Below are 14577 nucleotides of genomic sequence, written 5' to 3'. Positions count from 1 at the left end.
TGGCTTTGTAGTATCTTGACACTTAGCTTAATCTTATGAATAATAATATTTATTCTTAAAATTATCTAGTGGCTTTTTATTATGCTGGCACTTGGCTTAATATAGTGTCTTTGCATCTCCTTTTACTATGTATAATATAATACATAGATACCTCCTTTAATGAAACATAGATAATATAAAATTCTTACTTCATCCAAAATATAGTATTATTTTATTATTTTGTATAATGTATCAATATTTTGATTATTTTTTTCTACATTATGGAATACGCAATTAGACTTTTCTTCTATTTTATTTTTAATATAAAGTTTTGATTTTTACATATTTTTATTATGTTGCTTGTAATTATTTCAAATTCAAATTCAAAAATAGTACTCCTAATTATTAATAACACGTAGTATATAATTTATTTATTTCAAATTTAATTTTAAAGAGACACTAATTATTATGTGTAATTAATTTTGTTCTAAAATTGCCCAGTAATTTTTTATTACGCTATCACTTGGCTTTACTATGGATATATATCAAACGTCTTTTAGCTAGCGTTTGGTTTGAAGATGAAAATATGTTTGGACATACGTTTTCAAAACATATTTTCCAACTTTATTTTGGAAAAATATGTATATAATTCCCAAGTTTTGGGATTTTGGTCCAAAATCAGCTCAATAGCTGATGGATTTGGGATTTGGCCAAAATATGGGCGAAATTTATGGTCAAACATGAGTTTTGAAAATAAATCCCAAATTTATTTTGGCAAAACTCATGGCCAAACGGGGCCTTAGTATTCGGTGGGCTTTGAATAGTTGGAGGGTATTATGGTAACGTCATACAAACCGTAGATGTAAGTGAATCCATACCAAACGTCCCTGCAGTGCAGGCAACACACGCTCATCTGTACACAACACAAGTCCGCCTTTTCCCCCCTTCTCTCTCTCTCTCTCTCTCTCTCTCTCTCTAGGGTTAGGGTTTCTTAACGGCGTTATATTTGAACCCTTGAGAGATCAAATAATGGTGCAGCAAATCCCCTTTTTGTGCGAAAAGCTCTTTAATTCAATCCTTCTTCACTCCTTCAGCTCAAATATGGCTTGATTCTGCTCTTCTCTCGGTAACTTTTTATTTTATATTTTGAATTCAGTTTTACGGTGTGCTTCAATTGGTGTTTGTATCTTCTTCTGTGGAAATTGTCTATTTTAAAACTTTCTGCATTTAAGAATATTAAGTTCCAAAATATATTTATTTGCTTATTGCTTTATTCTTAAGTTGCTTTACCATTAAGTCATTTTGAAATCTGGGTGTCGAACTTTGTGATTTTTTCACTTGTCCTTATTTGAACATTGGAGTGCTGCTGATATTTTGAACTGATTAATTTTCTACTCCATTTTTGTGCTTTTGTTAAGAAAGATGTGTTTTACCTTTCGTCTTATCAATTAGTCAAGGTCGTGGATAACTTGAATATTTTTGCAATTTGAATTGTGTGTGGCCATACTGGTGTACTGGAGATTGATAAGCAAATTGTGTTTAAATTTTGAAAAGAAAGAATGATATTCTCTCCTCCCTGCATTTTGTTTTATTTTGAAACTACACTGTCAGATTGGCACAATTTTTATGCATTCTATTTCTGGTGAAGGTGGCATTCCCGATACGGAAATGTATAATGTTCCTGAACAAGGACATGCAGATGCTTATATGGTAAAGTTTGGGGCTACTGATCACTAATGGACTTTCTTAAACATCTTTGCCTTTAACATGTCCGGTGACATTAATTGCTCATTTATTCTTGAATGTGGTGTTTTGTAATAATAGAAGATTGAATCCTTGTTTTAACAGATTCAAGGGAAGGAGCCAATGCAGATCACCAGTCCGCTGCTTCAAAACTTTGAAACTATGTACAATGAAGAACTGCCCGAGTTTGTTGTTGATCAGGGATTATATTATCCTACTACCACCAATTATGGCTACCTCTGTACAGGTACAGGATTGCGTAAATTCCATTTGAGATGACATTGATTGCGTCAATACACTCAATTAGAATTATTTGACTTTGTTAGGATTTGAATCGCCCAGCGATTGGGATGACCACCAAAGAATTTTTGGTCTGGATGGTCAAGATATTCAGTATATGGTTAGTTCATACTCAGTTTTATGTCTTATTAAAAAATAATTTCTTCAATTTTCCTGTGGTCTCTTTCTTAATTGTATTTGCTAACATCATGTTTATTTCCATTCAGGGTGCACCAAATGAAAATCTCCCATATATGTATTATACACCTAACTATGGATATGCACAGTCTTTGTTCAATCCGTACAACCCTTATATCCCTGGTGCTGTAGCAGGGGTTGATGGCTCATATTTAGGAGCACAACAGTACTATGCTATCCCATCATATGAAAGCAGTGTGTCTTCTCCTTCGTACTTCCCCGTGGTGCTACCGAATACATCTGACGTTATGGCGAACAGAGCAGACACGATAGTTGAGAGTACTCTATCTACTGCTAATAGAGCTGATGTTTCTCGTCTCAAGCATAATTTGTCTTCAGCATCTCCAACCTTCACCCCAGCTCCATTAATGCCGGCTTCAGGTCATAATAGTTTTAACAAAGGATCTGGAATTGCAAAATCTAATGGTAGATCAGGCAAGCAGCCCATGATGCATGGAAATGTTGCTTCTGATAGGTTCTCCATTCAATCCTCGGAAGTACATGCTGTAAGGATTTATCCTAGTTAGTGATATTTCCAGTATTGTGTTTTGGCTTTTAAAAGGGAGGGTGTTCCCACAGATTTATCTGTGTTGTGGAAGCCGAATATATAGAGAGTGATTGAATCACAACTACTATATCTAAACGGTAGCTAATAAATAGTAAATGAGAAAATAATAAAAAGGAACACCAGAAGTTTACGAGGTTCGACAAAATTTAATTTTCTGCCTAGTCCTCTGATACAATCAACTCAAACTTTATTTCACTCCAAAAAATACAAGTGAAATACTACAAAAGAGAAAGAAGACTCAAATGCCTTAGGAGATAAGAAGGTAAGTGAGAGATGTTTACAAATGAGCAAAATCCTTGCTATTTATAGAAGCGAAATGACCTTAATAATCTCATGCATGACATCACATAAAGTGTGATCATGCAATGTAAATGCATGAAAAATGCATCTACCAATTTCCTCCTAAAAGGAGGCTTCCAAATGTTCGCACTAGTTTACATTAATCTTGTCAAATTTAACAATTCTCCACCTTGGCAAGATTCCACGCTTTCAATTTTCTCTCACTGATAAATTTTGATTGTGTCTTCAACTTCAATCTTCAAAGTTCAACAATGTTGTCAAGTTCAAACAATGTTGAAACTTGATCGCATTCATAACTTTTGTTAGCATATCGGCTAGATTATCTGTAGTCTGAATTTTCTGCACCATGACTCCACCTTCTTTTATAATATCTCGTACAAGTGATGTCGAACATCAATGTGCTTCGTCCTTGCATGATAAACTTGGTTCTTTGCTAATTGGATAGCACTTTGACTATCACAAAATAGTGTGATGTTTTCTTGACATTACCAAGCTCTCTAAGCAACCCTTGAAGCCAAATTGCCTCCTTTACAGCCTCCGTAATTGCGATCTACTCTGCCTCAGTAGTAGACAAAGCAACCGTTGACTGCAAAGTAGACTTCCAACTAACAGGTGCATTTGCAAAAGTGAAAACATAACCAGTAATTGATCTATACTTGTCCAAATTACCTGCATATTCTGAGTCACAATATCCAACCAGATACCGACTATCTTCCTGCTCAAAAATCAATCCAATATCTATAGTATTACGAATATACCGTAGAATCCATTTCACAGCTTGCCAATGCTCCTTTCCTAGATCATGCACATACCTGCTTACAACTCCGATAGCATGTGAAATATCAGGTCTTGTGCAAACCGTTGCATACATCAAGCTACCAATGACATTCACATATGGTACTCTTGACATATACTCTCGTTCAGTTTCATTCTTCGGTGACATAGCAGCAATAAACTTAAAGTGAGGAGCAAGCGAAGTGCTAACCGACTTCAAGTACTCTTTCTGAGATAGACAAAGTTTCTTTGAATGTCTATTTCTTTTTATCTCTATGCCAAGAATTTTCTTCGCCTCACCTAAGTCCTTCATCTCGAACTCCTTTTTTTAGTTGAGTCTTCTAACTTCTCAATTTTCCTCTTAACTTTTGGAAGCTATCAACATATCATCAACGTATAGGAGAAGATATATGAATGATCCGTCTTCAAGCTTGCGCAGATACACACAATGAACGTATTTGCTTCTTCTGTACTTCTGCCGCAACATAAATTTATCAAATCGTTTGTACCATTGTCTAGAAGATTGTTTCAATTCGCACAACGATTTTTCAAGTTTGCACATCATATTTTCCTTTCCAGCAACTTTGAATCCTTCTGGCTGAGTCATATAGATTTCCTCTTCCAAGTCTCCATGTAAAAATGCAGTTTTTACATCTAATGAACTAGTTCTAAATTCAACTGTGCTACCAAAGCCAACAAAATTCTAATGGAGGAGTGTTTCACAACCAGAGAAACACCTCATTATAATCGATTCCCTCCTTTTGAGCGTATCATTTGGCCACCAATCTTGCTTTGTAGCGAACATCTTCTTGGTTAGGAAATCCTTCTTTCTTTGCAAATGCCCATTTGCACCCAATTGCTTTCTTTCCTTTCGGGAGATTGGCCAATTTCCATGTGCGATTCTAACGAAGGGACTGCATTTCTTCATTCATGGCAATCCTACACTTATCTTTTTCCGAACTTTGGATTGCATCTCTATAAGTGGTAGGAACACCATCAGCTACAATTGAGGCTGCATAAGCCACCATCTCTATAAGACGAGCAGGTTTCTTTATTGTTCTTTTTGGCTTGCTGGTTGCTATTGACTCAAGTTGTTGTTGAGGTTCCTGAGTTGGAATCTCCCTCTCCACTGGCTCTTCTTCCATAGGAAAATCTTTTGTTGTTTCCTCGTTTTCTCCCTGTGTTGGAAAAATCAATTCTCTCGAACTCCTCCTGCTTTGAAGCACCAGCAGTTTGTTTGACATCTTCAACCGTTACCTTATCTGTTATGGCAGACTCATCAAAGGTAACATCTCTACTGGATATAATTTTTCTTGTCTCTGGACACCATAAGCGGTATCCTTTGACTCCGGAAGTAATCCCCATAAATATAGCTTTCTTTGCTCTCGGATCCAATTTTGATTCTTTCACATGATAATATGCAATTGAGCCAAATACATGGAAAAAACTATAATCTTCGGCAGGTTTTTCATACCATTTTTCAAATGGAGTTCTGCAACCAATAGCGGCAAATGGTAGACGATTAATGAAGTGGCATACATATGTTATTGCCTTAGCCCAAAATTCTTTGCCTAAGCCAGCATTGGACAACATACACCGAACCTTCTCCAGCAAAGTCCGGTTCATACGTTCTGCCACTCTATTTTGTTGTGGTGTATTTCTGACGGTGAAATGTCTCAAAATGCTATCATCTTCACAAATCTTATTGAAAAGATCATTTTTGTCTTCTCCACCGTTGTCTTTGCGAAGACACTTTATCTATCTGCCTGTTTGAGTCTCTATCATCGCCTTCCATTTGAGAAACATTCCCAACACCTCATCTTTGGTTTTCATCGAATACACACCCACACACTCTGGGAAAAGTCATCAATAGAGGTTACAAAATAGTGTTTCCCACCTAATGAAGGTGTTTGGAAGCGCCCCAAACATCAGAGCGAACATAATCCAAAATACCTTTCGTATTATGGATAGCTGCTCCAAATTTAACCCTTGTCTGTTTCCCCTTGATACAATGCTCACAAAATTCCAAATTACAAGTCTTTACTCCTTTTAACAATCCTTGATCTGATAAAATTTTCAAGGATTTTCCTCTAACATGTCCCAAGTACATGTGCCATAGCTTGGTTGCTTCTGCCTCCTTGTCATCATTGGATGTCATTGTCACTGTCCCAATAACTGTACTACCATGATAGTGGTACATGTTATTTTTTCTCCGGATTCCCGTCATTACCACCAGTGCACCGGAGCAAATTGGTCCGGCAGGTCGGACCAATTTGTTAAATTTGACAAGATTAATGTGAACTAGTGTGAATATTTGGAAGCCTCCTTTTAGAAGGAAATTGGTAGATGCATTTTTCATGCATTTACATTGCATGATCACACTGATGTCATGCATGACATTATTACGGCCATTTCCCTTCTATAAATAGCAAGGGTTTTGTTCATGTATAAATACCTCTCACATGCCTTCTTATCTCCTAAGGCATTTGAGTCTTCTTTCTCTCTTGTAGTATTTCACTTGTATTTTTGGAGTGAAATAAAGTTTTAGTTGATTGTGTCCGAGGACTAGGCAGAAAATAAACTTTTGCCGAACCTTGTAAACTTCTGGTGTTCTTTTTTTTTTTATTGTCTCATTTATTATTTATTAGCTACCATTTAGATATAGTAGTTGTGATTTAATCACTCTCTATATATTCGGCTTCCGCAACAACCTGTATATATTCTAATTCCAAAATTTGTGAATTTATTATTTTTTCTTTCTGCTTTAATGGAAGTGTGGCCCATGGATCACTTCCTGAGTTCATATCTTAATCCTTGGACAGGGTAAACTTTCTCAAGCTACAGGATGTGTTATGCATGGGAAGGCTTTGTCTAATCATGTTCAACTGAGAGCTTCTGTTCCTTTGAGTGATGCTCATGAGCGGGCTAGTGCAGGAAAAGGTGGATCCAAGTTTCTGTATGGGACAGTGCCAAATGATGTGAAAGTTAGTTCTGATTCATTGAACGAACAGAATCGAGGACCTAGGACCAATAAATCAGAAACTCAATTGGTTGTTAAGGCCTACACGACAAGAGCAGGAAATGTTAATGCACAAGGGAATATTGTTATTCGTGCTGATGAGTACAATAGAGATGATTTTGTGCTGGATCTTTTGAATGCTAAGTTCTTTGTTATTAAATCATATAGCGAGGATGATGTGCATAAGAGTATGAAATACAATGTTTGGTCATCTACACCTAATGGAAACAAAAAGCTCAATAGCGCTTTCGAAGATGCCCAGAGAACTGCTGGAAATCCAAGAGGCTGCCCAGTATTCCTTTTTTTCTCGGTGAGTGATTACTACTCCCAAGTTTGGTCAGTTTTTAAGCATGTAGCAAAGCTATGATTATTCAATTGTCTGCTTGATGCACAGATCTTTTCATTGTTCAAATCAATTCACTAAATTGGTTTGGTTTTTAAATATGAAATGAAGGTGAATGCTAGTGGACAGTTTTGTGGTGTTGCGGAAATGACTGGCCCTGTAAACTTCTGTAAGGACATGGATTTTTGGCAGCAAGATAAGTGGTCTGGTAGCTTCCCTGTGAAGTGGCACATGATAAAGGATGTCCCAAATCATAACTTTAGGCATATTATATTAGAGAACAATGAGAACAAGCCAGTGACTAACAGCAGGGACACACAAGAGGTTTGTTACTTATTTGGCGTACTGTGATTCTTATTTTTTTTTACTCTTGTTTTTCTATTGATATGCTGTCCTGTAATTCGTTTTCTATTGGTTGACCCGGAAATATTAAGTTGGTCGACTATGTGAACATCTTTAGGAAGTTTATTAAAGCCATATTCAAGGAACTGCAGTTCCATAAATTTGCATAGGGGCTTCCAAGGAGGTGCTTCTCCCTAAAAAGTATTGCATTGCTGGGTTGGATATTGGCTTTGCTCATATATTTTCTCATGATTTCAGTGCTGCAGCATTTACTTGTTTTCTTTAGTCTTTCTCTTGTTTCTTTATGCAGAGCTTATGTGGAAAGATTATCTTCATAAGTGAATGTAATTACATGAAAATTCAAATGGTCTTGATTGTCCTAGTAGATAAGAAAAATAGGCGGGAATACACTGACGAAGTCATCTAGGATGGGCCTGAATGCCTGATTAACTGAGTGCAGGATATTTTGTTACCATCTAATTTCAACCTTTTGGATGGTCTCTTGGAAAAAGTTTTATTGTCCCAATGAAACTGGCCTTTTCCCCCAAAAAACTTGATCTCTTTTCTTGAATTATTAAAATTTGTCTAACAATTCGAACAAATATACACTAATAGTGCATTATATTACTCTAACTTGATTTGATATCCTATCAGCTAGCTGTTTCACTTTCCACGAACATTTTTCTTCCAAACTCATTATAAGTGGTTGTTTATTCAATTACTCAGTCTATTTATCAGGACGGACAAGGTTTCATGGTACCAACCAATACCTTCTGCAGAATATGCCTGTGTTGTACTTGTTAGTTGTTACAAAAATGGATAGAATTCAGTCCGCTAGACATGCAAATAATCCATGAACCCCAGTACATGATCTAATGCATCAATAGCTTTTTTGTTACACCAAAAATACAAGTTTTGTGACATTTGAACTTCAGCAAAGAGAAGGGTGACAACTTATCCTCAAAACTTCTACTATTCCTCTCTATCACAAGTTGCCCTAAGTATGCATTGTGAAATACTTTTTCCATAAGTTCTTATGCTCTTCTCCATTGTTCAACTCAAATCACCATGATAGATTTTCATATTTCCATATATATATATATATATGCATAGAAGAAACTTTAGTTACACATAATAATGAAGGATGCCATGAAGAGTACGAGGGGAAGAAAAAGCTTGTGGTGCAGATGTTATCCCCATAGAGATTTGAAAATATGTTGGAATAGTATAACTTATCAAGCTATTTAATGCTATATATGTGATTGGAAGGATGCCTGGCGAGTGGAGAAAGAATACATCGATCCAATATATAAGAAAAGAGATTCAAAGTTGTGCAATTAAACATGGCGTTGAAATTATGAGCCATATGATAAATTTTTAAATGACAGAGCATAAACGTGGGGACACTACAAGAATGCCAGAGCCAATTTAAGTTATCCCTAGTAGATCTTTAGTGCAGGCTATATATTCTTAAGAAGATTGATGAAACTTTATTGGGAGATGGAGGACTTACATATGGTATTCACTGGCCTAGAGACAAAGCTTGTGATACAGTGCCAAGAAAAGTCCTTTGATGATGCCATAAAGAATCTGCATTGACGGAGCTGTTTATTATAGGAATAGTGGTTGGACATACAAAGGATTTCCTGTAATTGTCACCAGGGATATGCATTGGGCAGGTAGTTGGTGCTTGCTTACCCATTATGTACGTAGGATGGGCTCCCATGCTGCATTGTAATAGAAGACAGAATTTACGCGTTGCATGTTTAGCCGTCATAAGAATAGTGAAGGTGTTGTGGGATTAGATGGAACGAAATGCTTAAACACAAAGAATACAGATAACTAGGCTCAACATTCGATGAGAATGTTATTATAGATGAAGATGTAGGCACATAATCAAAATAGGATGGTTGAAAGGGAGCAGTGCTATTGGAGTGTTATCCCACAAGATGATATCTACAAAAGTGAAAGACAAGTTCTAAAGAACGGTTGTAAGACTGACAATGTATATGAGAGTGAATGTTGGCCCTTTAAGGTCCAATATATCCAGAAGATGAATTTCGCATAATGCGGATATTTAGATGGATGAGCAGAACTAGAAATGATCATATTCGTCAGTAACTGCAAGTAGCGCACAAAAAATAAAAATGAGAATTGTCACTTGATTTTTGATCTTATGGATGTGCGCTATTACAAGATTAGACAAAATTGGAAAAGCAGTATTCGGCAGAGAGTGCAAGCAACACACTTAGGATAAAATAAGAGAATGTCGCTTGAGATGCATTGGTCCGTAGGTGTCTATCCATGGTAATTAAAAGTATTAAAAGAGCACGAGGTAAACCAAAGATCACATGGAAGTTGTCTAGAAGATTTATAATATCTTATAATTCATACAGAGTTAGCAAAATGTAGGGTACAACAGAGTACAAAATAAAATAAAAAAGATTCACATAGGTGGCACCAATTAGTTGGAATCAAGGCTTAGTTATGTTGGTACGCTTCTTTAAGTCCAGTACTTCGGTAGGGTCTCTTAGTCTTCTTAAGAAGTTTCCATTCCGATAGAAATTGTAGAGAATTTCTGGTGTTGGACAACTAGAATCGTGAATATTGGATTGAGACGGGTCCAAATGAAGGGACATGGTTGTGGTGATTCATATTGCCGATCCAACTAGCTTGGGATTGAGGCATAGTAGTCTTCTGCTCTTTCTTAGTCCATTTGAGCTTGCATCGAGCCTTTCAAGCTCCGGGCATCACCCATACTACCACAAGCATTCTGAGAAACACATTGAATTTGCCAGTTGAATCTGCGATGTTAATAGGTGTTTGACTAATCACTGTTTTCCACAAAAGTAGCATATACTGCATAATTCCATATGCCTTATTTGAAAGATTATCATGTGTACAGGAAGCCTCATGGAGTGTTATCTGTCCTAATCCAGCCACTTTTGTTGGTGCATCATTTAATGTGCTAAAACTTCTATGGCCACTGAGGTACTCTCCTAGTGCTGCCTTCAACAACCACTCATAGCTTGATTAAGCTGATAAAACCCTATCCTTTTAGCCATCTATTGCATTGAGTCTAGTTTATCGTCTCCATATCTTCGAATCTGGAAATTAGTAGACTGACACTCAACTATTCTGTCCGTTGGCAATGAACTCAAGGGGATTTACGCTCATGGTATCTTTTTTTATCAGTGTTATTAAAAGCCCTCGCTTCATCGCTTAAAGCAATGCAAAGCAAGGAAGTTTTGTTCTTCATTGAAGTGTGCGCTTCAAACAATGACGCATAAAGTGATCCAAACTAAAACTGATTTTTTTTTTTTTAAATTTCAACTTTGAGGAGCTGATACATTGTCCTATATTGGATGGTGAAATAAGTCAGTCTAGTTATAATTTGATTGTTATACTACTAAATTCATATTTGTTTTTATATGTTTTTGTTTTTCCATAAATTGTGCGCTTCACTTCAAGGAAGCATGTTGCTTCACTTTTCGCTTTTCGCTTTAAACCCTGTGATTCTGTTCATTTGCACTTTTCGCTTTTTGGAGCACTGCTTTTGATCATATTGAAGTTGTTTATCTGTTTTGGGTCTATGTCGTATATTTCATTTTTTGGGTCTAGGAGAAGTTTGTAATAACATTTTATGTGAACTCGAGGAAAGTCATTGATGTTCCAGATAAAACAGAAAGTCTGACGTTATTTGTTAATGTGCAGATACACTACAAGAAAGGCATTGAGATGCTGAAAGTATTCAAGAATTATGCATCAAGGACATCTTTACTAGATGACTTCATGTATTATGAAACTAGGCAGAAGATCCTGCAGGAAGAGAAAGCCAAGTTGCTAATGAGGAGCTATAAAAATCCATTTCTTGTGCCTGTATTAGATCCTCCACGCAAGCTAAATTCTATTTTTGATTTCCCTTCCCGTGAAGGTGAGACAATATCTAAGCACAATGATTCCGAACAATCTGAAATTTGTGCGGTTCCTGCAGAACGGGATTTGAAAGATTCCAAAACCAACAAGGGGAATGCAAGTGATGGTGACAAATTCGTGGTAGATGGAGATCCCAATACTGAGAGTGCGTTGAGGATTGCTTCCTTAGCAATCAATCCAAAGGACTTGAAATCTCAGCCCCCAGAAGCTGAATGCTCTACTGCTATCACTCTGGCAAGTGCGGAGTCGGTTGATGTTGTCACTGTGGGGTCTATGCCAGTAAATGTTAATGGATGTGCTGAATCTTCTGGTTTTATATCAATTGGAACGATTCCACTGGACCCTAGAGCTCTCCAGCGTGACAAGGCAAGTGGATTCGGAAAAATTGTTCCCAAGTGATGCAAGCATAATGTCCAGAAGCATTGAACAGAGTTATCTTCCAGCTGTGTATTATAATATTGGTGCGCTCATAGTTGATCTGCAGTCACTTTTCTGAGGAATTATGTGTTCATTTACCTTTTCATCAAGGGTGCGGTGGAGGTTCTAATTTTAGGTTGGGTTGGGGTCGGATGGTTGGCAGAGATTTTGCTTTAAATACAGTGTAAGTTGTCCCTTTTGTCATTTTGTTTCAACAAATTCAGGATATGAAATCCTGTCCTCATCATTATGAGGAAACAAAGAAAAATAGATAAATACTAGCACAATTTTTTTTGTTTGCTGTAAACTTTGATTGGAAAACAGAAATACGTCCCCTCTATCTCTCCAAAAAAAGGAAAAAGTAAAAACAGAACTTTTCCATTTGCAGCTCATTAATGGACAAATGTAATTCTTCTTTACTTCTTTGTTGAATAAAAATTTAGGCCTTTCCATGATGTTATGTTGGAAAGTGCAACTGCTGCGATGGGGCGTCCAATGAAATTTGTGATCGGTCATTGCCAAAAGCAACCTCAAAACTTGGGGCATTTTAATTGCAGTAGACGTGTTTAGTTATTCGAATTACAATATTGCAACAAATTATAATTCTTCTGTATCCACCCTCGTCCCAGCTGTTGTATCCGCTCCTCAAAGTGATGGGGACTAAGCGCCCGCAGAAGGGAAGTGTAAAAATGTACGGGGGGGGGGGGGGGAGGCCCGTGGTTGTCGATTCGGTGGAGGATGACTTCACTCTACGAGAGACAGCGAAGATATACATCGAAGACGATGTTGGGGTGACCTCTGAGGCCCCACAACTGGAAGAGGCGAATGCGGGCGTGTTGGTGTGTCTCGAAGAGGTGATGGTCGTGGAGAGGACACTTGATGACGTCTCCGTGTTTGCGAGGCATGAGGAGGCTTCATCTTTCACGCCGGTAGCGGATGCTTCTCCAGCAGTCGAGGACAGGGGAAAGGACGTCATCGATGAGGGCGATGAGTCAGGTTTCGACATGGACCCTGACGATCTTAGGATGATCGATGAGGGGCTCACTCAAATCAAGGTGACGATGGAGGGAGGCTCTAGGACCAGCACGATCCCAATGGATAGTGATTTGCTGCGAAATACCGAGGAGGTGCTCCCCGCTCTCGGTTCTCTCTGCTCCGACGCCGAGGGCGTCACCTTAAAGGAGATAATTGATGGTACCCTGTCAAAGAACATTGCCGGTCTCGCTCTCAGTGTAAGTATGGTTGTTGTCTGTTCTTTTCCTTTTGCCTTAACTTATTTTTAAGTTCTAACTTTCGCCTTTTCTTTGATCTGCAGACGGTCATTCTGAAAACTGAGAGTGCTCGGAGGGAAAAGAGACGTAAAGAAATTTATGTTAAGTTGAAGGGTAAGTACGAAGAGTACCTTAGAAAGTACCGGGACCTTCGGAGGCGACTTCGCGAAGAGGGTGACGTGCCGACCTTGAGAGAAGAACTGAAGAGAAAGGACGAAAAGCTCATGGCGGCAGTGGAGAGGTTCAACGTTCTTGAGGAAGCGTTGAAGAGAAAAGAAGAAGAACTCGAGCTAAGTAAGGGCGTGTAGGCCAATGCAGCGATCTTCAAACTCAGTTGGTTCAACTGCGAAGCCAGTTGGACGGGTGCCAGCTCGCAATCGACACTCTCAGGGGGGAAGTCGCCGAGAAGGAACAGTTTCTCGAGCAGGCGGAGTCTTCCTGACTAGATGCTCGAAGAAAGGTTGACATCTTCAAGCTGGCGAACAGGACTCTCCGCTCTGAGCGGGATAATGTTCTGTCAACGGCTAGAGCTAAAGAGGAACGGCTTGAGGAAAGGATTGGGGAGCTGGACTAGGAAAACTCTGAACTGCATGATCGAGTTGTTGCTCTTGAGGCCGAGAAAGCCCAACTGCTTGCGTGGTCCTCTTCGTCTAATGCTTCTGAGTATCCTAATATTCCTCGGGAGTTGTACGAGGAGTGGATCCACGCTGAGGCCTTACTGGATGTGCTCCGTGATTTGAAAAAGCCGGGCTCTATTTCTGAGACGCCCTCGAGGATGCTCGAGTCAAAGATCGTGAGGCTTGGCTCCCTTGTGATTATGATCCTGCTACGCCTCAACCTGGTTCCGAGGAGGATGAGGATAAGGGTGTAGACCGGCTTGCGGACGATGCTTGGTTTGACTCCGCTTACGATCAACGCGAGGATGAAGAGGGCGTCGAAGGCCGGGATGGTGATGGCCACTTGTTTTTGTTTTAACTTCTTGTATTTTATTTGTTAGCGTCTTCAAGCGTTTTTTGTAAGAACTCTACGTCTGAATATCAAAGTTGTCTTCTGTTTTATACGCACCTTTTTCATTCCTGCATTTTGTTTATGTACTTGCATGTTTTACTTTTGTACTTGCGTATTTTGCTTCTTTATTCCCTTTGCTTTTATCCTGTAGATGGTCGTAGACGTTGGGCAGAATAGCCGTGGGCGGCATGGGCTCTTTGTTTAAACAAGTCGAGTATGTCTCTTAGTTGAGATGTGGCCAAGGTTCGATAGGTGTGTTTCTATTTGGTCGAACACACCTTTAAGTTAAGTTGAGGTCGAGGGCCGATAGGTGTTGTTCGAGCTAGTCGAACGTTCTTTATAGTTAAGTCGAGGCCAGAGGCCGATATGTGTTGTTCGAGCTTGATCGAACTTAACCGTT

At 38.5% G+C, this 14577-nt stretch overlaps 1 protein-coding gene across 2 annotated transcripts; it reads left to right on the top strand.

Moving 5' to 3' along the window:
• On the top strand, nt 865-12353 carry LOC109229290. 2 transcript variants are annotated; one of them, XM_019394678.1, is made up of 8 exons: nt 865-1105; nt 1628-1689; nt 1828-1969; nt 2049-2122; nt 2229-2705; nt 6664-7170; nt 7315-7527; nt 11260-12353. In XM_019394678.1, the coding sequence occupies exons 2-8, from the start codon at nt 1648-1650 to the stop codon at nt 11878-11880; spliced, it is 2076 nt and encodes a 691-aa protein (XP_019250223.1). In that variant the 5' UTR covers nt 865-1105; nt 1628-1647; the 3' UTR covers nt 11881-12353. The 2 variants fall into 2 exon arrangements, with proteins under 2 accessions (XP_019250223.1, XP_019250225.1); XM_019394680.1 differs by lacking the exon at nt 1628-1689.

Source organism: Nicotiana attenuata, chromosome 7 (genome assembly GCF_001879085.1).
Source record: "Nicotiana attenuata strain UT chromosome 7, NIATTr2, whole genome shotgun sequence".
Lineage (NCBI taxonomy): Eukaryota > Viridiplantae > Streptophyta > Magnoliopsida > Solanales > Solanaceae > Nicotiana > Nicotiana attenuata.
The sequence above is the reverse complement of the archived record's forward strand: the minus strand, read 5'-3'. Positions and strand labels throughout refer to the sequence as shown.

Excerpts from the sequence above, each read along its gene's own strand:
- LOC109229290 (XM_019394678.1), top strand. The coding sequence starts at position 1,648 with ATGTATAATGTTCCTGAACAAGGACATGCAGATGCTTATATG. Across the intron at positions 1,970-2,048 it reads TTATGGCTACCTCTGTACAG|GATTTGAATCGCCCAGCGAT; the intron begins GTACAGGATTGC and ends TGACTTTGTTAG. Across the intron at positions 7,528-11,259 it reads ACAGCAGGGACACACAAGAG|ATACACTACAAGAAAGGCAT; the intron begins GTTTGTTACTTA and ends GTTAATGTGCAG.